Consider the following 25,192-nt stretch of genomic DNA (forward strand, 5'->3'; position numbering starts at 1 on the left):
AACACAACAGAATATCACAAGGTTAACATTTTGTAGGTGTAAGTAATGGAAACAAAGTTTAATAATATGCCAAACGCGGAATGAAGCAAAACTAATTAATAAGAAATTTATTTAATACCGTATTTTAATTGTCGTTTCGATATTAATACAAACAGGAAAAAATACGTTACCATGTGATAAAATATATTAATGTTCATTAATTCACGGAATGATTTCTAAAGATTAATCTATGTAGAACTTTGTTAACCACAGCACTGGTATTGGGCATTGCACTAGTAAATTATATTAGACAATCATTATATTGAGGTATTGAAGTGAAACCGTCAATTCGTGTCCAGTCAAACCAAAAACGAATCTTATTGTTTGAAATAAAGGCTATTTAACCGAGAAATAAGTTAATTTGAAATTGTAGACAGATGCTTTTCGAAATCTCGCGTGGAGTGGAAAATCGTTCTGTTTCGGGTTATCGACCTTTGATGTTGTATGTTGTGTGTTTGTTGAGAATAAACTTGTTAGGTTATTACTTATTAATGAAAGTGTTTAAATCTGTGGCTATAGAAATTGTAATGTTTTATTAGTATTGATTATGACTAAATTATGTTAATTATGATGTAAAATTTTTGGATATATTTCTATGTCTAATATTCGACAAGTACGATTTGATTATAGTTAAAAGTAAGAAAATAATATGTGTCGAGAAATGTTCACCTGTTACACAATTCAACAATTTAAATGCCGGAATTCTTCGTAATTCGCAAAGAAATCAAAAGTATAAACATTCAAATAAGCAATTTAGTGATTCAAACATTTTTAACAAAAGCCAGAAAATTCTCACGGATTAAAAAGTATGACAAGCGTTCACCACTACATGTATGCACAGGGCTAATTGTGTACTATTGTCTAATAAACATTTATGACGCAATTTCTTTGTTAAAGTCAAGGACCTGCGGTACGAGTGTAGAATTATTATAAGATTTTTATCTCCGCTCTTAGATTCCATGATTTTGTAATTCGTATAGTCACGGATGGTGCGTGATTGAAATGCTAAATGCGTTTGGGCGAGAGATCCGTTACTTTTATGGATTTTCGTGTTTTACTTGTGTTCTCATATTGTGGGGCATTGTACTTTACATCTTTGAACAAAACAATGACGTAGGTATATCTGTAGAATATCATGCGTTGTTTTTAAACTATATTATGTCGTATGAAAGTGAGCACTCATTGTACCTAATTTTGTGGAAGTTCGTTTTGTAGTCGACATTATTGATGATATTCTCTAAATTTTGTTTTTAAGAAAGATGATCGTGTTCCTTCATATTTTTAACACTTCATTAACTGAAGTATCTTCATGAAAATGGCTCATTAGTTGCCGCATCATTGCGTGACCAAAGTATAATATTTGTTGGTTTCTAACATAACAGAGATAGCTATACATACTGCATTAGATAAATAACATTTAATTAATAAGTCAATTTACTTAAAAAAAAACTAAATAACACATTGATAAGTGTACGAAGTTTGAATTGAATCTGTCCATTTAAACAACAATAACAAATAGGTGAAGCTAAAAAAGCGTGTTAAAAGGAATAACGGAGCAAATTAATAATAATATGCACAATAATTCAAGACTTAAGACCTATGACCTAAACGTTGTACCTATAACTTTATAGACAATACAGTCTAAAAGCTATATATATTTCAAGGTGACGGGGTATGTTTACAAGATTACTCTTAGTCCAGTTTCAAGATCCGGCTGCGGTTTGAGTGTCAATGTCGTGAAGGATCGTGAGAACCTTGTGATTTACTTTGAACTAGATTATTAGACAGGCTGTGCAGTGTGGAGGTTTTAGGTTTGTGTGGGTTAGATAACTATTTATAATAAAAAACTACACCGTCTTAAAATTGGCAGAATTTGAAGAAGCAGATTTTAATGGGAACAAGAGATACCAGCTTCCAAATAAAATCAGAGTCATCGAAATTGGTACCTTGAAAATAAATAAATAAACTCTTTATTAGCAAATAGGCTTCAACTCTTTTCTTTTGAACAGTCGAAAGTTCTGAGGTAATTTTCGGTTTAAGGTAAGGTTCATAAAAATAAGGTACACATCTGAAAGTTTAGTAGAAATAGGTAATAAAATAGATAAAACCTTCCGCCATGCAGAAGTTTTCTAAAAGCTGCTAATAATAGCACCATCTTAAACAAACGACTTTTATGCACATTAAAGTAGTATATGATAGAAAAAAGAATCATAACAAGATGTGTAAGAAAATATCTGTATACAATATAAGTTTATAGGAAACAATATTCATAGAAATAATAAATATTTACATACTCTTTGTGTTTATTGTACGGGCATAACGATTAACAAGCAAACAATTACTTTTTATGACACATACGATAACAATAAAATGAAGAATATATGGAGATAGATTATGTAAAGACCTGACCACAGCTAGGTTATATTTATCGACTAAATAATAAGTTTTTCCCACATCACACTTACATATATAATAGTGTTATATATTATCTGTGCCTATACTATTTTGTTTTTTCAAGATGGTAATCGTGGAACTAGTTAAAAATATTTTTTTTTACCTTCGATTGTCCATATCTTATTTAGGAAATATTGGTTTATCAAGTATTCTTAGAATTTTTACTCCGCGCTACCAATATGAGGACGCGGGTGAAATAATTATTCAAATTAGACGATTTTGATGCCGAAATCACGATAATATATCAATTTAAACAATCATGTTTACATATTCATGTTAATATTTCCAAAATTAAAGAAGAAAGTTGCTGTTCAAGGCATATCGATATCACTGATTTATAAATTTCATATTTTCGAAATGTTTTACATTATTTAAAGACATATGTGATGAACATTACAAAAAGATTTCATTTACTAGGTATTACTAATTTACCTAAAGCATTATTTTATAAAAAATTGTAATTACCACAAGACTGTGTCTAATAATATAATAATAAATGCATAACAATTTAAAAACTTTGATACATAATTTCGTGGGAATTTTGTGCTCATAAAAATAAATACAGTTTACACTTTTACTAGAAATTACGTAGACTTGTACCTATATCATGTGTACGAACTGTAACTAAGCTAGGTAAATTTACGAGCTTTTACTTTTTACAATAAATTTTATAAACTGAATGATATCTCTTTTATAACATAAAACTGTTGGTTTGTTATAGTTTCATATTTATATGCGTTTATTTTGCAATGCTATCAAGGTATTAATTTTACCTTGTGAAACGCATTCCTTCGTTTGTCAATGTATATCATATTGCTTTTTAACTGTAATTGAGCTATCTCGTATCATATAACTTCGTTGCAAGATACTTAGCGAATGAAGTGTGACATTCAAGAGATTTAATTACAATCAATGGTGTGAGACGAGGTCAAAATTTGAATTTTTAATGCATCGTTTTTTACAGTTATTGTTTATGGACCAATTAGGTTTCTTATTATTCTGTCTAATGATTCTTCGTTTACATCCATATGGATGATTCGATGGCGTATTCTCATTTGATTATACTATTTTCTAGTACACTGTAAAGCATATTATAATAATATAGTAGTTATTGCGCGATTATTACTGCATGAAATACCTATTAAGTCCGGAAGACCATTTTCTTGAAACAAATTCTTAATTAAATGTTTCAAAACATGTATAGTATTTTATTTCGATGCTATGACCTATGTTGCTAAATGGACACTATTTCTATACATTATGCTTTATACAAGAGCCCACCAGACTGGTTGTGAACCAGGCCAGGGTAGCAAATGTTATTTTTAGTTGTTTTAAATTCATGACAACAACTCCGACTTTATCCACCACTCCCAAGGTCCATTTCGAAAATAAATGTTAATAAGCAAATTCATACGTTAGGAAATTGCAAACTAGGTCACAATATTATGATAATTTATTTAATTACTAGGTTCCCGCCCGCGGCTTCGCCCGCGCAGTCAAAGAAAAACCCGCATAGTTCCCGTTCCCGCGGGATTTCCAGGATTGCGTCATTTTCCCGGGATAAAAAGTAGCCTATGTCCTTTCTCGGGCATCAAAATATCTCCATACCAAATTTCATGCAAATTGGTTCAGTAGTTTAGGCGTGATTGAGTTCTAGACAGATAGACAGAGTTACTTTCGCATTTATAGTATGGATATATTCAATATAAAATACCAACCTTTGGGCCAACGGAAGCGTTTAATGAGTGTCCTTATTTTAAGATTCTGGTTGTTTGATGAGGCATTATAGCTTGCATTATATCCTGACTTTGATTACGGCGGTTCCGCTACTGGAAAATAACATGAATACTTAATAGACAATTATATTTTTGGATAATTCAATACTATAGTGAGTTCGGGTAAGTCCGGACATGGGGTAAGAACGTAAACTTCAAAAATTCGGCGAATATGAGCATATTTATTTACGGGGGCAAAATTCTGTACGACTTCATTTTGTTTTACATCGACCTTCAGGTTCTGGGCGTCGCTTCGACGAGCCGCGCGCCTGTAAAGTGGATTTCAAAAAAATCGACAAAAAATCATTTTAGAGCGTAAAAGATCGGATATATTTTTTTATCGACCTTATGCTATATTCAATAGAAGTGCATTTAAAAGCATGTCCGAACTTACCCCGAAGAGTACTTTTTTACCATAGTCATAAAAAAGTAAGTGTTGTTTTTAAACGCCTTAAAATCAGAAGCTGTTGAGTTTATAAGAATAAACTTATTGTAGAGAAAAGCGATGCTAAATGAATTGTCATTTATATCAGTTTTAAGTAGTAAATCTTGAACTAGTGCTGAGAAAATCGGGCTTTTGCTAGATTATTTCAATACGTCTAAAATCCGTCCGGTCTTACCCCGACTCACCTTATTTAAGTTATGAAAAATATCCAGAATTGAAATGAAACTTTATCAATTTCAAGCAATCGAATAGTTCTTAATTATTTGTTGTTAAATTTATTTAATATTCCTATGAACTATGAATATAATAAAAAAGTTTCATAGTACAATAAAATATATCGTGTCATGCTTTGATAGAGTTTGAAATAATGACTATGTTAATTCGTAAATAATGTTCATAAAAAAGATAATAAACCGTACTATGCAAATTCCATTAATTACCGAAAATCCATCTATAAAAATCAAAACCACAAACCAAAAGCGTCCGTTACGCATAACAGTATAAAATCAACATTTACATAATACGAAGTGATGATTTACACTTTAAAATGGTAGCTGTTACACCGTTATTACAACCGCGCAATTGTTACAAAAACTAATTAGTCGATCTGACGCTGCCTATTTCCGTATCAACGTATCTTGTGAGAAAAAGGAAGCAACTTTCACCATTACTGTGTATGTGTGAGTGTGTACACACTTGGTACACACAAACACAGTTTTGTTTGACAATAGTCTTTAGAAAATGTTAGACGCGGCTTGAGACCTAGTGACATTGTATATGTGTTACTTAAGCTAACATTTTGTATCTGTGGCTAAAATGGAATGTTATTTCGTAATGTGTTTTCTTTCTAAGTCAACGATTGGAAGTTTCATTTGGAATGTTATTGGAAAACATATTGAATTTTGCATAAACGTTGGTTCGTTGCATCAACAATGACTGAATTTATGAATTCTACAAAGTCAAATTATTACCAATCTATCTTAAAATTGGTCATAATAACAATACATAGGTTAACTATTAAAAATATAAGAATTATTTTTATTTATATGAATGCATTTTCTAGGTAGTATTCAATATTATTCAAAATATCAATATACCATGAGACCAATTGTCTCTAAATATTCTTCTATGCTTTTAAACTTACCTATTGTAAAGAATTTCAAAACCTCCTCACGTCTTGCGTTACAAGTGTTCAAATTGTTATGTAAATTTAAATACAAAAATCTAGCGATCTTTGACACTAGTTGTGTTTTAAAGTTTCACTTGTTTAGTTAATAGTTAATATGCTCATGACAGCTAAATCGCCTGACTATGACTATTATATCGTTAAGTAATAATTTTTTAATGGATACAATTATACGTTGTAAGTTGGTAAGTGTTGTTTGTAATATGGCAAATAATTAAGCATGAATGAATTTAATGGTACGTAGTGAATGGTTTCGAGGTAAAATTTAAAAATACTGTATGTGTAATAATTAAGGTTTGTAACGTCACATTACAAACCTTACCATAACAATACAATTCCATACCAATGGTATGGAAATACGTATGATAATAAATTCAAGAACAAGTAAATTAATAATGATATCACAATTTGTATAACTTTGTAACTAAAACTAAACATCTGATTAAATTATAATTTCATTAGTTATAATAAATGCATATTCTACTATATGAAAATAATAAGATCGATGCAGTAGCAATAATAATAATAAAATATAGGAACAACATACAACAACAATCGAAATCATAATGTCATACCTTTTTAAGGCCAAGTCCAATGTGAGTAAAAGTTGTACAAACGATACATATCGCACGAATGTAAAGTGCAAACCATAAGCGACTCTAACCTAATCATTCTAAAGATTATAATCCCTTGAAGTGTTGTGAGGTCATCTTCAATACAGAATGCATAGTCATTGACAACACAAATCTTGTTGTACGCAAGTGAATAGAAAGCACGTGAAAATGACATTACGCGTGGATTAAATTTGGTTAAATAGCCAATGAAAGTGGTTTTCTATTGGACTATCGGTGTAGGAGAAAATGACAATATCAATAGGCATACAATGGTCTCTTTTTCCTTTCTGCGACTATTTTGTAGTTTGGACATATGCTTTACGTTTTGGAATTTACTACGCGGTTAGCTAATAAAATATATCAACGTCTTTTAGAATCGTATGCTAAGTTTCCTATTGTATCATAAATATTTAATACATTCTTGAAAAGCGCATTTTAGAAGAATTTAACTAAGGAATATTAAAATTATTTCTTGAGTGTCGGACCATACATACTCCAGTTAAACTCGGGTTTAAAATAACTACCTATCCATTAATTAAACCAGGACTAAACCGGTAACAGTATACAAATACACTTGAAACAATAACATAATAAATCAGTCTAAATTCTGTATGCTTAGTTGCTTGCAGACGCTTGTAAGGACCACAGATGTTTATGAATAACAAACTTCATTAGTATGTATTACCATAGTTCTCTTTATACTATGGTACCTAACTCCTTGGTTCGTAACCTCTGCCACTAGCGTTGGCATTGTTTTGTTAACCGACTTCAAAAAAAAAGGAGGAGGTTATCAATTCGGCCGGTATATTTTTTTTTTTTTTTTTTTTTATGTATGTACACCGATTACTCCGAGGTTTCTGAACCGATTTACGTGATTCTTTTTTTGTTCGATGCGGGATGGTGTCGAATTGGTCCCATAAAAATTTTATTCGGCTAGGCCTAGTAGTTTTTATTTTATGAGCATTTTTGTCTGTACTCGATGACTTAATTTCAATGTAGCAAGTAACTTTGATTCACTTCCCGGTAACCGATTGAGCTGAAATTTTGTATACGAATGTAAATTGGATAGCGATGAAACATTATCATGACATGGAGCTGATCTGATGATGGAATCGGAAGGTGGCCATAGGAACTCAGTAATATATTGACTCAACTTTATCGAGTTTGGGCTCGTTTGATTCGTGTTGAAAAATACACTAAAAAGTATTAAATAAAAATAACTGCGTTAAAAACAACCGACTTCAAAAACGGAAAAGTAAGAAATAAAAAAGATTTGATATTATTAATTACTACATATTATTTTTATGTGCTATTTATTAAATAGGTTTGAAGTCGGTGCCAAACACTAAGCACTTAGTAGGTATTAAGCCCGTGCACCGACATCAAACCTATTTAATAAATAGCACATCTAAATAATGTGTAGTAATTAATAATATCAAATCTTTTTTATTTCTTACTTTTCCGTTTTTGAAGTCGGTTGTTTTTAACGCAGTTATTTTTTAAACGCTTACTTTTGTGAAAGAATAGGTTTTTTTAAGTACTCGTAACACAAGTGTTGGTCTACGTTGCGTGTTTATTTTAAATGGTGTGTTTTGAGATTGGAATTATTTATACTAAGATTACAGACAATTATTGTAATATTGAATATGTTTTCGAATACGTGATTTAAGTTTTCTTGCAAAAGTCAAGAGCAACTTTTATAACTATCGTAGTAATTATTATTTTGAAATAAAATTTTATGACGTATCAATTTATCAAAAGCAAAGCGGACACAGAATCCAACCTTGGAAAACTCCATTTGATTCCACTTGTAACAAAAATAAGTTTATTATGATGGTGATATATAAAACGAAGATCAAAAATGAACCAAAATAATACTTACTTATCGAATTTCATTTAATCACTTTCGGTACGATAAGTAATAATTAAATTTTAAACTAAACTGGTTTAGGCGGATATCGATTGCGCAACGCCTTAAATGATAATTGTTGTGATTATCTCTTAGTTTTAAAAACAAGATAATATTATGTAAGTCAGTACCCGTTTACTTTAAAAAACTTTCTTCTACAAAGCCATACCTATAGTTATGATAAAACTTGTTTATGGTTAGTGTAAACTATAAGGTTATGTACTGCTAAATTTACACGTAGTACGGTGTTTTCGATAGAATTTTTTAATAGTACAAAGTACATAAATAGTTCATAGAAATAGTCCACATTTAATGAATTAGCTATGCACGAGCAGATAATTACTGGGTTCACGATTAGAATTCAATATGCGCAGGAGTTCAACGGCTTATGATCACATGCCTACGGGCAGTGTGTGGTCTATGTTATGGAAGATAACATCGATTTTGTGACATTTTGTCACATATTGTCCTATATAAAAATACGATTGGGAATGTTATTTACGATGTTAGAATTATGTAGTCATATTCAAGTTATTAGAGAACATCTATAGATGATCACGTTACATATAATAAAGAACGGTGAAAATGTATAATGATTACCAATCTGTTCATTGCAGTAATAAAATAAATGCTGTATAAAAAATTCTCGTTACTACTATACTCGATATTATATTGTCTTAAGATTTATTAGCGTACTAACGCAATATAATTTCAATGCATAAAATCCACACGAATTAAATATTATGCTATCGATAAAATATGCAACATTGCTTACAAGTCACACGTAAATTACAGCAAAGTTAAACTTCCTAAACGTAAGGAAATACGCATAAAAGTCAAGTATCAATTATTTAAAACAGCCGTAAAATATTTGTTTTATCGCCACGTTTCCGCTGATCGCCTATAATGTGGATCCGGTGTCATTGTACCGGTATTATAAGATTGCTTACATAAGTAAAACCTTTATATTTTTTACACAAGATCGCGCGTTAAATGAAAGTTTATTTTTTTGTGTGTCTATTGGGAGTTACTGTTTTTTGTAGAAGTGTTAAAGCATGCATTTGATACGGTTGTGGTACTGCTCTGATCCTTTTATTTCCATCTGGTTTTATGTTTAAATAAAACAGATCGTTTTTGTGTCCAATCTTCCAATATTTACTAAAGTTGATGAACCATTAAAGAAACAGTTATACCTAATACTTTTATTGTTTTTGTTGTGATCGACCCCACTGACCATCGTACTTGTGAGATCTGTGATAAAAACAATTACATTCCAATTATTATAATTTCTTCACTACATTTGTAGTTATTTAATTAAGTAAGTACGATTAAGTATTCTGTGAAATAGCCTGAATTAAAAATATTCCAACGTAATCACCAAAAACGTTGATTGATCGATTGATCCGCTTTTATCTCCTCCAATCATTTCAAAAAATCATCTGCAAGAGTCTATTGCATAACTGTGGAATTATATGGAGTTATTAAATAGCTGACAACTTTATACATGCGGGTGTATAACACCCATACTACATCAAGCGAGTAACAAACTTATCAGCTATACGTGCATATGTTATTTTGTCGAAATCATCAGAACCTGTTCAATCACCTCTCACTTTATTTTCACTTTCGATGGTGGTAATACAGTATTACGTTGCTAAATTTGGTTGTATGTTTATATTATTCATAGTTACGTGGGCGTTGTCCAATGTATCATGCTTTTGTTTATGCCATCCTCTCCTTGTCAGGAGAATCTCGTCTAGGAAATTATGTGGTTTGTTGGAGAATGTAGAGGTATTAAAATCGCGTTGTCTATAAACTAAAGGTCGGAATAGGGTATATTTTATCGTTGCAGGCTGTTGTGTGTACCAACCTTTGTAACTTTACATCTATTATGCAAATATTATGTTTAGTAGATATCATCTTCTCTTGTATATAAAAACGCATATTTAAGTAGTACAGTCAATCTTATTTCAATGTAATGTTATACACGAATTAATTCCTTTTTTTTTCTTTTCAGATAGCGACAAATAAACGGAGCATATTTGTTATTTAAGGTAAGAACAATTTTAATCATCATCCTACATTTATGCAATTTTAATGTTTAATAGTGTATCTAAAAGGTATATATTATATACCTACTATTGTAAAAATTATTTGAAATAAAAATAAAAAACTTATTATCTCCAAGCACTTAAAATATTCAATATATCATTTACATTTATACATAATAAGTAATATTATACTTAAATGTTAATTATAGAGAGCGCATATCCTCAAAGAATTAATTTATTCTTAATTAGATATTATATCATTGGCCACCTTTTAAATGCAGTCAAAATATTATCCTTTTAACCCGGAAATTTATTGACTTCATCGCATTTATTAATGTTAATAAAATATAAAATGTCAAGAACATACTGAAATTAGATATGTTACAGTATCTTTTAATGTTGATACTTATTATGTGGATAAAAAAAATGCAAACGAGGTTACGAATTAGATTGCATTAACGTCATACACGACGTATTTAAGTATCTAATTTGATCTAATTAAATGAATAAATTACATTATAATGTATTTTTATGAAGTCATAGCTTAATTCACACAAAGTAAAATATAAAATTTGATTTATATTTCTTGATGTATATTTTTAAAATTTTCAACCGGTTGAAGAGAAAATCAAAAGCTGTCAGAATCGTCTTTGCGACACCTGTGAGATGTGACTTTCGCTTGACGTGTTATGCAATAAAGGTCTCGGTCAGGCAATGACCTCTAGGCAAAAGTTAAAAGCTACATTATATCTAGATTGAAATAAAATTGGACAAAACGTTAAGCATCTTGTTCATTCATTCCTCGTACATATCTATAGTGCAAGTTAACATATTTTATTATCTGTTGTAATTTCTGAATCAATGCAAGACAACAAATTAAATATATATATAGACACATCTACTTACCATTATTCAGAATTTTTTGATTGCCAATTAATGTTCGGAATATGATATTAATGCTTGAAAAGTTAAGTTTAAGTTTTCATCAGTGATGATTTTCCTCAATTACATTCTGTGTTGCACTCTTTTATAATCTGTATCAAATTAAAAACAAAAATATTTGACACATGTCATAAATCAGCGGCCGATAATAATCGATTGGTGAAATCGATTACTACTCGTATTGTCTATGCTCGATTTCTCTTATCCATTATGAATATAATCGCAACGTCGATTTATGATGCATTGTTTTGATTGTAAATAATACGTTGCATTGCGTAGTATTAATCTATGACCCCAAGCTCTTTATAACTTATACAATATTAGTCTGAAAGGGGGAAGAAGGAAGGCAAAATTAAAATACTCAATCATAAATGTGTCAACTATTTTGAATAATTACATTTAATATCTAATAGCATTTCTTATTAATAGACCTCCATCCATGTAGGTAGTCATAAATGCATACCATCGGTCTGTTTTTAAAAAGAATTATATCTTCTCAATGCAAGAATCAAATAAAAAAAAACATCATACAAATCATACACCAGTTCATGGGTTCATTAATAACTTCTGTGCGAAATAAAATTTTAGGTTCTAAAATATCAATGGGTACATGATAATTTCGGGGTTTTGAAAAATTATGTTCACGTGCGTGTATAGTTTTCTGTAAAGTTTGAATGATTGTCTCATTATTTGTTTAATGGCGTATCTGAATTACTCAGTTTTGTACAAAACGTAATTATGGGTAGAATTCGCCGCAGGGTTGTAGTAAAGGGTTGTGTGGTTGGTTTTATTGTTCTCTGTTGCTGTTAATGTTAAGAACAGATAACGTAGGGTTTACGTTCTATTTGCAAAATACGATGTATGAATGTATAATAATAATGTAAGGAAGTATATAAAAACTTTAAAAATAAAAGATCTACGATTAACACAGACAGTAACCAAAACCATAGTAGGGCTCTCTCTAAGCATTTGTCTAAAACTGGACATTGGTAGAATCCGTCCTCAGTTGAATCGGTAATTAGCATTAACAAAAAAGAAGAATTATAAAAAGTTTTTTTTTTATAAAATTTTGAACTAGTCTAAAATGTGCTTTCAGCTATTAAATTGCAATAGTCATACGCCAGGTACAGTATAACTAAGTCACACTTGATCGCATTTACTAATCCAAATGGACGTTTCATACGATTACACGTATGATAGACGTTTCCATCGATTCTCCTTATGGATGCGAATCGGTGTGATTGACAGGAATTCCAGTACTTCTGCTATATGGACTGATTGATGTAACGCAATTTGCTTGTGCCTATATTAGATGGTTTTAATATATGTAATTACGTAATTGACGATTGTCATCTCCTCTTTGAAGAACGATCATAATTTTTTCGCAGAATTGTAGGAACTTAAAGCGCAATGATGGACTATTTTTGGGAGCATAACTTTTTACTAGATTAATTGCTACTTGTAAAAGTAGCATAGTTGAAATTTATTTACATGAAAACATCCTGAGATGCTAAAATGTATCAACACGTCCTGATATAGATCTTCTATCTAAATAAAATATACCCTTTTGGGTTTGAATTTTACTTGATAATACACAAAGATATTGAACCTTGAATTGATAATATCCGTGCAATGTAAGTAGATATTTCCTTGAGGGTTTATGGTTTTTTAAAGGGAGTCGTATCGGATATCCTATTCTTGTTGTAGCCTTGTTAAGTTGTTGCTGATTGATGCGTAGTTCCGGATTAGATTTTAATAATTATAATTGTAAGAATTATATACACAACTATACGTTACAATGCACACAATACTGTTAGATTCTGTATTTATATTTACTCAAGGGACATAACGGTATTAGCAATGATGTCATTAATAATCTGTTATTTTTCCTTTCAGTCTTATGTTGTTTTTGTTCCTGTAATTAACTTGATTACCGTTAGATGTGATCTAATATGAGATGTGCAGAATTATGTTATTATTCCATATTAGGAGTAATTAAGGAATATAATGGTGAATCTAATAGTTACTGTTTCTTGTGGTGTTTCAGCTCAGATTCAAGTTAAAACTAAATTTTTTGTACCAAAGCTGTTTGTTATGTCTTTATCGTTTGTTTTCCCTTTTAAATTTCCTATCTCGTAATGATATGCACGAACAAAAGTAATCGAAGATTCGAGATAGATTTATTCTCTATTTTGTACGCTTTCCAAAGAAATTCTTAATTATAAGGCAGTTAATTAGTTTTGTGGGATATTGGATAAGTATTATTAATATTTTCATGGAATAATCGTTTCGGCTCAAGTATATTTAATAAATATGAGGTGTTTTTATCGTATTGCTTATATCTAGTAATAAGGCCTAAAGTTTATTTATATAATAGTCAACATAGTCAAATTAGTAAATTATTTCTTCCTCATTGAATAAGAAAAGAAATGTAGGTATACATAATAATATTTCTTTTGTCTTTAAACCAAAAATACTTTTGGTCGAGGCTTTGACCTTAAAGGTTAAAGAAAAAAGCATATGAGGTCTTTGGGACATTGCTCTCTCGGTGAGTGAATCCACGGGGAACAGATATTTAATATGTATAGATATTATAGATAATATAGATATTTAATATATGAAATATATAAACAGGCCTATAATTTATAAATAACTTTCTGAAATTCTGAGAAATATTTAATGAGCTGACTTGACAACAATATTTGATTCACGGCCGGTTTATAATTACACAAATTCTCGTTTTCTAATTAATTATAATAATGTACGCGACTGATAGCTCTAACAAAAATTTGAAAAAAAAAAATAACTTGGAATTTTAATTTTGTCAAATGGGAGGTAAAATTAGAAGCAAAAACACATTATTGTTAGTAGGTATGTATATATTATAATATCTATCTATCGTTGTTCTTGTTTCGCTTATTTTTCTTGCAGCTATTTCAAATTTTTTTTTTTTTTTTAATTTATTTATCAATAAAAGAAAAAATACATTTTAGTTGAACATGCCAAAAACCACGAAGATTTGTCCGGCATGCAAAGCAATCCATCCACGACAAAATTCAATGCACAGCGTGCTCGTGTGCTCGCGACAAGTTAGATACAATAATTATGCCACATTATACAGGTTGTTTACAAAATGCAAATTTAATTTAGATTTAACATTATTATTATTTATGGTTTTTTTAAAGTTCAAATCAAGATTATTTAATAATTGAGGAACTAAATAACGAGTTGTTCTTTTACCGTAAATGTTAGTTATTTTTGGAATGATTAAGCGTTGGTTGGTTTGTTGACGGGTAATGATTACGTTATCAAGTTTTTTCTGCAGGTCAAAGTTAAAGAATTGTTCTTTTAATATAGTGTAATGGAACAAAGATTCTACCGGCAAAACTTTACAATGGTGAAAGAGATTTTCATTACTATCTTTACATAATGTTTTTATCTTAGGAGATACTATTTGTTTTAATATTCTTAGTTGTAGTGATTCAATGTTCTTCAAATAGCTTTTAAAGGTTCGGGCGTAGCTACTTATACCGTAGCTTATAACATTATTGACTAGGGCGTTATATATCAATAGCAAAATTTTGAAAGGCATTTTATTTTTAATAATTTTTATATTAGCTAGAATAGCTCGGAGTCGATCACAAACAGAGCTGATATGTGGCTGCCAGTTAAACTTACTGTCAATTATAAGTCCCAGATACGTGTGACTACTTACAGTTTCGATTTTAGGACAGTTACAATTACGCACATTATGTTGATGCAAACAATAATGATTATGAGCTACTATCACATTGTTTGCATCGAACAATGTTTTATTGTACGGAGAGCGAATATGTACTAATTTGGTTTTATCTGCATTAAGAACAAGACCATTATCGTGGCACCATTTATTTATACGATCAAAATCCTGTTGTAGATTAACAAGCGCATTTTCAACATTATGATTTGCAACTAGCAAACAAGTATCATCCGCATATTGGTAGGAAGTGCAGTGCTTAAGAACGTTATTCATGTCATTTACGTAAGTGATAAAATGGAGGGGACCGATTACTGACCCTTGGGCTGTTCCTTCAGTGACAGGTAACACACGACTCACAGAATCGTCGATTTTTACGTAGAAAGATCGATCATTGACGTAGTTTTCGCACCATTTTAACATAGGACCCCTGATCCCAGAGGACTCTAACTTTGTCATAAGGCACTTATGATTTAAGGTGTCAAAAGCCCTAGAAAAGTCTATGAAAAGAGCTAAAACATGTTTTTTGTTATCCAGGTGAATGTTCACGGTGTCCGAAAAATCTGAAAGAAGAGAAGTGGTGCTTTTACGTGGTTGAAAACCATATTGATTATTACAGATTACGTTATTTTTAGAATAGAACAAGTGTATTTGATCACTTATAAATTTCTCAATGATTTTATCTATAGACGACAAAAGGGATATTGGTCGATAGTTGGTTACGTCGGCTTGTTTTCCTTTTTTATATATAGGACGAACGCAGCTTTGCTTCAACTCATTAGGATATATTCCTGACAGAAAACTAGTGTTGATAAGATGTGAAATGGCAGTTGCTATTTTACTTGAGATACTTTTAACGTCTATTACTCTAATGCCATCGCTACCAGGCGCCTTTCGGCTATTAAGATTCAAAATAATCTTTTTTATAGTTTTAGGGTTGGCTTTTTTAAAATAGAAGCTAACGTTGGTTGGTCTGATGTAATGTTTATCATATAGAAGATTATTCGGACAGGAAGGTAAAATTTTTTTAACTGCATTTCTGAATTCATTCGCAAATTTATTGGCGATGACAGCGCACGTCTCTTTTTCTGTATCAAAAGCATTGGTAATAAATTCATCAATTGACAGAGCAGCCCTACCACATATTGAATTTATGATTTGCCAGAGTTTGCGGGGATTTTTTGTATTCATTTTTATTTCGTTTTCATAATATTTATTTCGTTTAATTTCAAATATTTTATTAATTTTATTGCGGATTTTATTATATTTTACTCTGAGGCATTTATTTGATGTGTCTTTTTTCCATTTATTAAATAATTTATCGCGTTCATCGCACATTTTTATCATATATTGTTTAATCCACGGTTGTTTAACTTTTTTGATATTAATTTGTTTTTTATATTTACAAGATTTATCATAAGCAGATTTAAAGTTGGATCGAATAAAATTGTAAATGTTTGTAGGGCAGGACATATTTTTTGTTACAGACCAATCTATGTTATTTAGTTCCTCAAATAATATTTTACTATCATAAAACATTTTATTACAAATTATGGAATCACGCTGTATAAGATGCGTACGAATACTTTCACAAGCTAACAAAAGAACTCGGTGATCTGCCAGAACGGTATCGACCACGGCCGTGCACGGATTCATAGTGGTTAATCGTGTAAATAAATGGTCGATACAAGACTTTGTTATTTTGTCTAACTTCATTTCGATTCGAGTATAATCTGAAATTCCCATTGAGAATCCGTGCTCGGACAACATATCAAAATAAGTGCTTTTAATAGCAGTGTATGATTTTAAGTCTATATTTGCGTCCCCGAGTATGATTACATTGGATGTCTTAATGTTATCTAATACATTAGATAGCTCGTTCACAAAAGTGTTCTTATTTGTTTGAGGTGGTCTATAAAATGCACATAGTGTTACGGAGTAGTTATCGGCTGTAATTAAAGTACCAATAATTGATTCAAAGCTAGTATTTTTGATGGGTATTGTAGTAAATTTAAGATAAGTTTTAACATAAACTATTATTCCACCTCCTTTTTGTTTGGATCGTAGCTCAGTGTGCATTTTATAACCAGGTATGTTATATAAATTACAAATTGAATGAGAGATACCTACTTCTGTTAAAACAATAACATCAATCGGACACTTACAAGAATTTATGAGTACTAGTAGTTTAGAATAATTCTTTATTAAAGATCTGATATTCACATGCAAGCATAAAAAATTTATTTGGTTAAAGGGTACACAATTAATAAATGAATTGACTGTTGTACAATCAAATATTTCTAAACAGTGATTATATGTATTTATTTTGGCCATTAATGCTTGAAAAAGAAATTTTAAAAATTAAGGCTTTATTTGTTATACCTATTACTTATTAATATTAGATGTAGAATACAAGATATATAGGTAATATGACACAATGTATTACCTACTTACTTAGATAACAAGGATTCTATATCGGACAAAGATCTTATTATAAATGGCCGACTTTTATCATCAAGTTTTTTAGCGTACACAACACCAGCCTTGCACCACACAAACTTGTAACTGTCTTTTAATTTTTGTTGAGCATTGTAGAGGAGGGTTTTTGTACGGTGGGTTAATGCTTCGCGGACAAACACACGACGTGTCGCTTGATCTGAGGGCAATCGGGGCAAGATATCACCAACCGTGATTTCTTTTTGTTTACATAGCGTGTGCATTGTGACATAGCGTATGTACATCGTCGCGGCAAGTGAGCGAGTAAACTATATCGCGTGATCTACTTCTTCCATCGCTGTTGTCCTGGTACCTGACGGAGTGAGTAATGCCGTTTGTTAAACGAACACCACCGCAACTCGATGCGGCTAGTACATCCGAAGCTTCAACTGGACAGACAGGGACAGAGCGATATGATTCGGACCCAAGCAATGAACAAACTTCATACGGTATTACCAAACGTCAAAAACGTAAAAGAGAGGACGATCTTGGTACGCTGCGGCGCGACATGACGGAAATGTTTGGAAATCTGAAATCGGAAATCTCTGATTTAATGAATAGTTTCAAATCGCAACAGGACAAAAAGCTGTCACTTATACAAGCCAGCGTCGATTATTTGAACACAAATTTAGCTGAACTTAAACAATCTGTTGAGTTCTTCTCTGAAAAATATGATGAAATACATAATAAAATAGGCGTTTTGGAACAGGGATATAAAGAATACCGTTGCGTCACGCAAATGCTTGAAACAAAAATTGAAAACTTAGAAAAACAACTTCGGAATACAAGTATAGAAATTCGCAATATTCCTATGAAGCCACAAGAATCAAAAAATGACTTGGTACAAATTGCTATTAATACTGGGAAGGCGCTAAAAATTGACATTCAGAAATCCGATATATCTGACATATTCCGTATTCCATCCAAAAATTCAACAAATAAACCTATAATAGCCCAATTAAACACCACATTACTCAAAGAAAACATCCTGTATGGAATAAAGAAATTTAACAAGGACAATGCCAACAATAAACTTAACACGAATCACCTTCAAATTGAGGGACAACCACGTCCGGTTTACATATCCGAGAATCTAACACAAAAAATGAAAAAGATTTACTTTCTGGCTAGAGATTTTGGAAAACAAAACAACTATAACTACTGTTGGATTTCAAAAGGGAAAGTATATATGCGTAAGCAAGAAGGCTTTCCACTTATAAAAATCGAATCTGAGGACGACCTGAAAAATCTCTCCAGTCAGATATGACTAATCCTGATATCATATTATTATTTTCTACACTTGTTTTGCTTATGTTTACATTATATAATTAATCTTAGTTTAAACCTATGTACGATAAGGAAGATTACTTACTTATATTATGTTACTAAATTTACATATAATATTATCATAAAAAAAAATTTTACAATCTATATTATTTGTAAAAGTCATTCAATTCCCATTATTCACAAACTTACAATATTACAAACACTACAAGCTCATAATAATACTCAGTGCACAACTACCCTCTGCGTAACGTACGCGTATGTGATAATAAAAAATGTAAGTTCATCTTTGTGTGGTGGCTATAACTATAATATTGAGTCAAACTCTGAAAGACAAATATGTAAGTATATTATTATTTTGTTTATGTTCTGTTCCGTGAGTGTATATGCAACGGGTGATTATAGTATTATTAATTTATTACACACTTACGTAACTACAACTAAATTACTTTTAACTTGCAATTGCGTGGAATACAATGAAATTATCTACCTATATAGTTCTGTTGTACTATCAAAATATTCATGTGAATTCATAACTGTTAATAATGCAAAACTATTCTGTATGGGCGGATTGAATTTTATAATATTATGGCATCACATAATATTTCAAATGTATAAGTGGCGAAATAAATATTGCGTATATTTTAATAACGTTCCTCTTATATTTTATGTCTCATATAAAACTGAACCGAATACCTACATAAACATAATTCGATCGTAATAATTTAAATATCATAAACGACATTGACTACTCGAATGATATCAAATGTACTTTGTTAGACAATACAAGTCTGCTTAAAACTATTCTTCCACATAATATATTTGATTCATTGTGTATAATAACGATAAACATAAGAAGTATACATCGCAACTTGGACGAATTTTTAGTTTTTATCAGTAGTCTCAATGTTAAAATTGACATTATTGTTTGTACAGAATGTTGGATAAATAGTGACTCAGTGCTTCCTAATATTAATAACTATAATTTATTTTACACACAAAAAAGTTTTAACCAAAACGATGGTGTTATGGTATTTGTTAGAGATGAGATCCCCGCCGTAGTCATGGAACCTAACTTCGAAGAGGGTAACTGCCTCCTAGTACAAATTAACCCATCGATATCTCTGATATGCTCTTACAGACCCCCGTGTTTTCAGAATGCTTCCATTTACCTAGAATCACTTGACCTGTTATTACGAACCATTAACTCAGAGACAGTTATCTTAACAGGAGATATTAATATAAATATCATGCCCAACGCTAATAACAGATTTTCTACTGACTACTTAAACTTAACCGCCTCACATGGACTGTTACAATGTATTGACAAGCCAACACGATCTAACACCTGCCTTGATCATTTCATGGTTAAATCAAAAAAAAAAATGGAAACATTCATCTTTCCACCGTTTACGGATCATTGTCCCATTCTTTTATTTATATCGAAAACAAATGTTACAAAACTTGAATTAAATAAAAAAATTACACGTATTGATTATGATAAAGCCCAAAAACTGATTCAGAAAATTAATTGGAATGATCTTTACCAGGTCAAAGATACTAATATTGCTACTGAGTTGCTGATATCCAAATTACAAACAATAATCGCAGACAGTTCTTCTACTATTACTATTTCAAAAAGAAAAGCACCAATTAAACCGTGGATTACGAGAGGTATTATAAAGTGTATAAGAAAACGGGACAAAATGCACATTAAAGTTAAAAAAAATCCAAGTGATGAGATTCTGAAGGATAATTATACTAGGTATAGAAATATTTGCTCTAAGATAATTAAAAAACTTAAAAAAGACTATTTTAGAAATAAATTAGAACGGAGTTTGGGAAATATCAAAGAATCGTGGAGTGTCATAAAAGAATACTGCTTTCTAAACGCTAAGAGAGAACTATCATCTGAACTTTTAAACTGTCATAGCACACCGTTGGAATCTTTAAACACTGTTAACCAATATTTTACAACAGTTGGTAGTAAGCTTGCAGAAGCAATTCTTCATAACCTGAAAAGGAACGAAAAAGATCTGGCACGGGAAGCTTCTCACCTCACAGGACCGGTTCACTCAATGGTTGTCACAAACACTGATTCTAAAGAAGTAAATAAATTAATATCATCACTGAAAATAGACAGTGCTTCTGGCCACGACAATATCACCACAAAATTCATTAAGGAGTTTAAAATATATCTATCTGAACCAATTTCATATGTTTGTAACTTAAGTCTTGAGTCTGGAGTTTTTCCGAGGACTTTAAAAAAAGCAGTTGTGGTACCCATTTATAAAGGTGGATTAAAATCTGAACCAACTAACTACAGGCCAATATCTCTTTTAAGTGTACTGTCGAAGATCCTTGAAAAGCTTTTTAATAATAGATTAATCACATATTTGGAAAGAAAATCACTCCTAAACGACAATCAATTCGGATTTCGCAAGGGCCGTTCAACCGAGGATGCAATCCTGCATCTTACATCTCTAATCACATCCTATGTGGATAATGGTTACAAGTGTCTCAGTGTATTCCTTGATTTGCGTAAGGCTTTTGACACGGTGTCGGTCCCTATTTTAATTTCAAGGCTTGAAAACCTTGGTATAAGAGGTGTAGCTATTGACTGGCTGCAAGACTATCTGACTAATAGAGAGCAAGTGGTGCGCCTTGATAATTTAACGAGCAGCAAAGCAGCCTGCACATACGGTGTTCCACAGGGGAGCACACTGGGACCTACGTTGTTTTTAGCGTACATAAACGAGTTATGTAGTCTCCCTTTACATTCTGCAAACACAATCATGTACGCTGATGATACAGTAGTTATCTTCCACGCCAAATCGTGGAGTGATTTGAAATTGATAACCGAAAAAGAGATGTGCAAAATCACTGCTTGGTTGGAAGATAGCCTGTTGTCAATAAATGTTGAAAAAACTAACTTCATCTGTTTTGGTAAAAGAATTTCTTCCATGCCTGGTAATCAATACAAAATTACTCTCCATTCATTCCCCTGCAATAGGACATTAACATCAACTCTTCAGAATACTATTTGCACATGTGAAGAAATTAAAAGAACCAATGAAACAAGATATCTAGGTGTTATAGTGGATGACAAATTAAGATGGGAACAACATATAAATAGCACAGTAAAAAGAATCAGAAGACTCATATTCGTGTTCAAAAATCTCCGATCTATTGCCAACACTACTCTGCTCATCCAGGTATACAATGCTCTTTGCCACTGTATACTAACTTATTGTATATCTGTCTGGGGAGGAGCCTGCAAAACTCTAATGTTACCTGTAGAAAGGGCACAAAGGGCTGTTCTTAAGGTTATGTTCTACCTTAATTATAAACATCCTACAACTGATATATACATCAAATCAAATGTTCTTAGTGTTCGAAAATCTTATATTTACCAGTGCATCCGCAGAAAACATCGCATGATAGATCTTTCTAATACAGAGTTAAAAAGACTCAATCGGCTACCTATACCCTCAACCTCATCCAAATTCGCTCAACATCAATATGAATTCTTAGCAACAAAATTGTATAACTTGTTAAATAGTAAATACAACGTTAGGGTTATAAATCATAATAAAATTAAACGAGTTGTGAAAGATTGGCTAAAAGATATGGATTACGAAGAAACAGAAAAATTAATGATGGTTAATCACTAGGACGTATTCACCCACCCACCCACATGTCATACGTACTAACTTACTCACATGCTCTGCACAAACACACACATTCACAAACACATACACACACGCAAACACACACACACACACACGCACACACACACATACACACACACACACACACACACACACACACACATATGCGAACAGATACAAGCACACAATATTTATAACGGGAATGACTTCTTAAAATTGAAATATTAACTTCAGTTTGTCCTTTTTTTTTGTATAAACAAAGGTATATATATATATTTGTTTTTCCTTTTATCTATTTTTTACTGTTTAAACATAAAACTGTGAGTTTGCAGAAACATATGTAATATAGATATAAAGACTGGGAAGAAACTGGCCTTCGAAACACAGTTTACCACTAGTTCGAAGGTCAGGGTCTGAACATAATGCTGTACCTGTTTCTTGAAAAATAAATTTTTATTTATTTTTTATTTTATTTATTTAGCTGATGCAAGCCATTGATTACGCACCACATTTGATTTGACCTCCACGATGATGTTTCCTGGTTGGGGACGATTCTGGGGTTTTGGCATGCGGCGGGATGATAGTACATCACATATGTTAACTTGTAGGTTCTGGGCAACACTTTCCAACACACTATTTAGATTTTGATTGGTAGCTTCTGGAACTCCTGCAATTTCAATAGTACAGGCTAGCAATTTTTGATCAATTTCATTAATATGCTGTTCAGCAGCCGCAATCCGAAGTTCTAGATTTTTATTTTTGTTAATTAGGTCGGTGTTTTTGTTAAGTAATGTTTTGATGGTATTTTCCTGCCTTTTTACTAATTCTTCGAGATCGGTCATCTGTCCATTCATATGTTCCATTGCGGTTGTTAGATCGCCGAGTTCGGCCTTGATGATTTTTTGCATTTCTCGTGTAATACTCGCCACTAGTTTTTTTTGATCGAGGGTCGAGCTGGAGCGGGCATCCTCGTCGTCTGAGCTTTCGTCTGGCGTTACGAAGAAGGAAGAACGACTAGACACATTACTGAGGCAGTGATCGCAGCTCCATTCCAAACCGTCAGAGTTACGAAGTGCAGCCAGTTGCTTGCCGGTTAACTTTGCACAAACGGTTGACGCGTGGACTGATTTGTTACATCTACTACACTCTAGACCTGGTTGCTTTAAAGTTATATTTTTATTACAGTTTGCACATTTTTTTGTCGGCATCTTTCACACTTATTTATTATAACTTTAGTCGTAAGAACAGTAAATAAACACTATGATTTTTACGTGCGATATTTCTTGCGTGCGCGCTGTAGCGATGTCGTGGGTAGACAATGATTTCCTCTTTGAGGATTATTTGTTACTGTACTTAATTATATACCTACTTGGAACTAGCTGGGTTAATTATCGGTTATAATAAGTTTTGACTTTATCTACGTGATGTGTGTGAGTCTGGAATTATTGACGAGCTGGACCGATTTGGATGATGTTCGTGTGTGTTTGTAGGTGTTTTTGTGTTATTTATTATGATGCGTTATTTTAATTTTATAGCGGTTTTGTCTTTGCTAAAATAGGAGGAAACGAAATAATGTGGGTAAATAAACGAAAAGGTACATTTGTACATTTAATGTAGTAAATACGAAATTACCTTACATCGCAAATTTTTGATTAGTCAAATCTTTTAAGAACCATTTAAGCAGTTACTAAACCGAATAAGATCTGCGATAACGCTAAAAACGTAGAAATTATCATTTTAACCGAAACCCACGTTTCACACCACATTGCCAAAGATCGCGTGACTGGATACTTGTCGGCTTATCGCTAATCAGTTTGTTTGTTTGTACGTGTTTTTCTACACTAAGAGATTTAACAAGGCAACACTGGCTTTTTTCTGGCAATTTCGATGACGTCACACAATATCCGTTAGTGACGATGAATTTAGTGCAAAAAGTGACCTGGAAATATATTTATCCCATCGATATTGGTTTTACTCCGTTAGCCAAATATTTAGTGACCTCCATATTTAACAAGATAAACCTTATTTTTGCCGTAAGATAAATAAAAACGTTAAAGGCAGTAATTAGTAACGCTTAATAGGTACGTGTTTGTTTAAGAGAACGATATTAGCATAGCTAAATCATTCAATTATCCTTACAACTTTAAAGTAACATGATTTCGTTAAGTAAAAAACACGGAAGAAGGTAAATCTAAACCGATTTAAAATTTTAATTCATTAATATTTATTTAAAACACGTATCAAAAATTTAGATGAATATGTGCGAGAAGAACAAAAAACTGGACCGGTTGATCAATAACAATATTATGTCTGTTATTGATAGCCATATAGAAACAAAAGAAGTAGGTAATTGGATCTTGGGTACCTTTCTTCCGCATAGTAGTGAGGTCAGCCGTGACCAAGGCGAATTCTAGCTAGACAGAGCCGTGAAAAAGTATTGTAACATTTTTTTTTTTTTTTTTTTTTTTATGTCAGAGCAAGCAAAGGAGCAGGTGGGCCACCTGATGTTAAGTGGTCACCACCGCCCATAAACACTTGTAACACAAGAAGTGTTACAGGTGCTTTGCCGGCCTTTAATGGACAAATACGC

The 25,192-nt window shown here is 31.7% G+C and overlaps 2 protein-coding genes across 2 annotated transcripts in view; one reads left to right on the forward strand and one right to left on the reverse strand.

Moving 5' to 3' along the window:
• The window catches only part of LOC123694453, a 127,322-nt gene that overhangs the window by 21,922 nt on the left and 80,208 nt on the right, over positions 1–25,192 (forward strand). The window contains exon 2 of the mRNA XM_045639895.1: positions 10,440–10,476. The gene's annotated coding sequence lies outside the window, so the exon portion shown is untranslated. The remainder of the gene's footprint in view (positions 1–10,439; positions 10,477–25,192) is intronic.
• LOC123694454 lies at positions 15,288–23,912 on the reverse strand. Its single transcript, XM_045639897.1, has 2 exons — positions 23,080–23,912; positions 15,288–17,854 (listed from the first exon to the last, which is right to left on the reverse strand). Exons 1-2 carry the CDS (start codon positions 23,808–23,810, stop codon positions 17,602–17,604), a joined length of 984 nt encoding a protein of 327 aa, XP_045495853.1. The 5' UTR covers positions 23,811–23,912; the 3' UTR covers positions 15,288–17,601.

This window comes from Colias croceus, chromosome 9, assembly GCF_905220415.1.
Source record: "Colias croceus chromosome 9, ilColCroc2.1".
Classification (NCBI taxonomy): domain Eukaryota; kingdom Metazoa; phylum Arthropoda; class Insecta; order Lepidoptera; family Pieridae; genus Colias; species Colias croceus.

Excerpts from the sequence above, each read along its gene's own strand:
- LOC123694454 (XM_045639897.1), bottom strand. The coding sequence starts at position 23,810 with ATGCCGACAAAAAAATGTGCAAACTGTAATAAAAATATAACTTTAAAG. Across the intron at positions 17,855-23,079 it reads CAATGGCTTGCATCAGCTAA|ACAAAAAGAAATCACGGTTG; the intron begins ATAAATAAAATA and ends CACGCTATGTAA.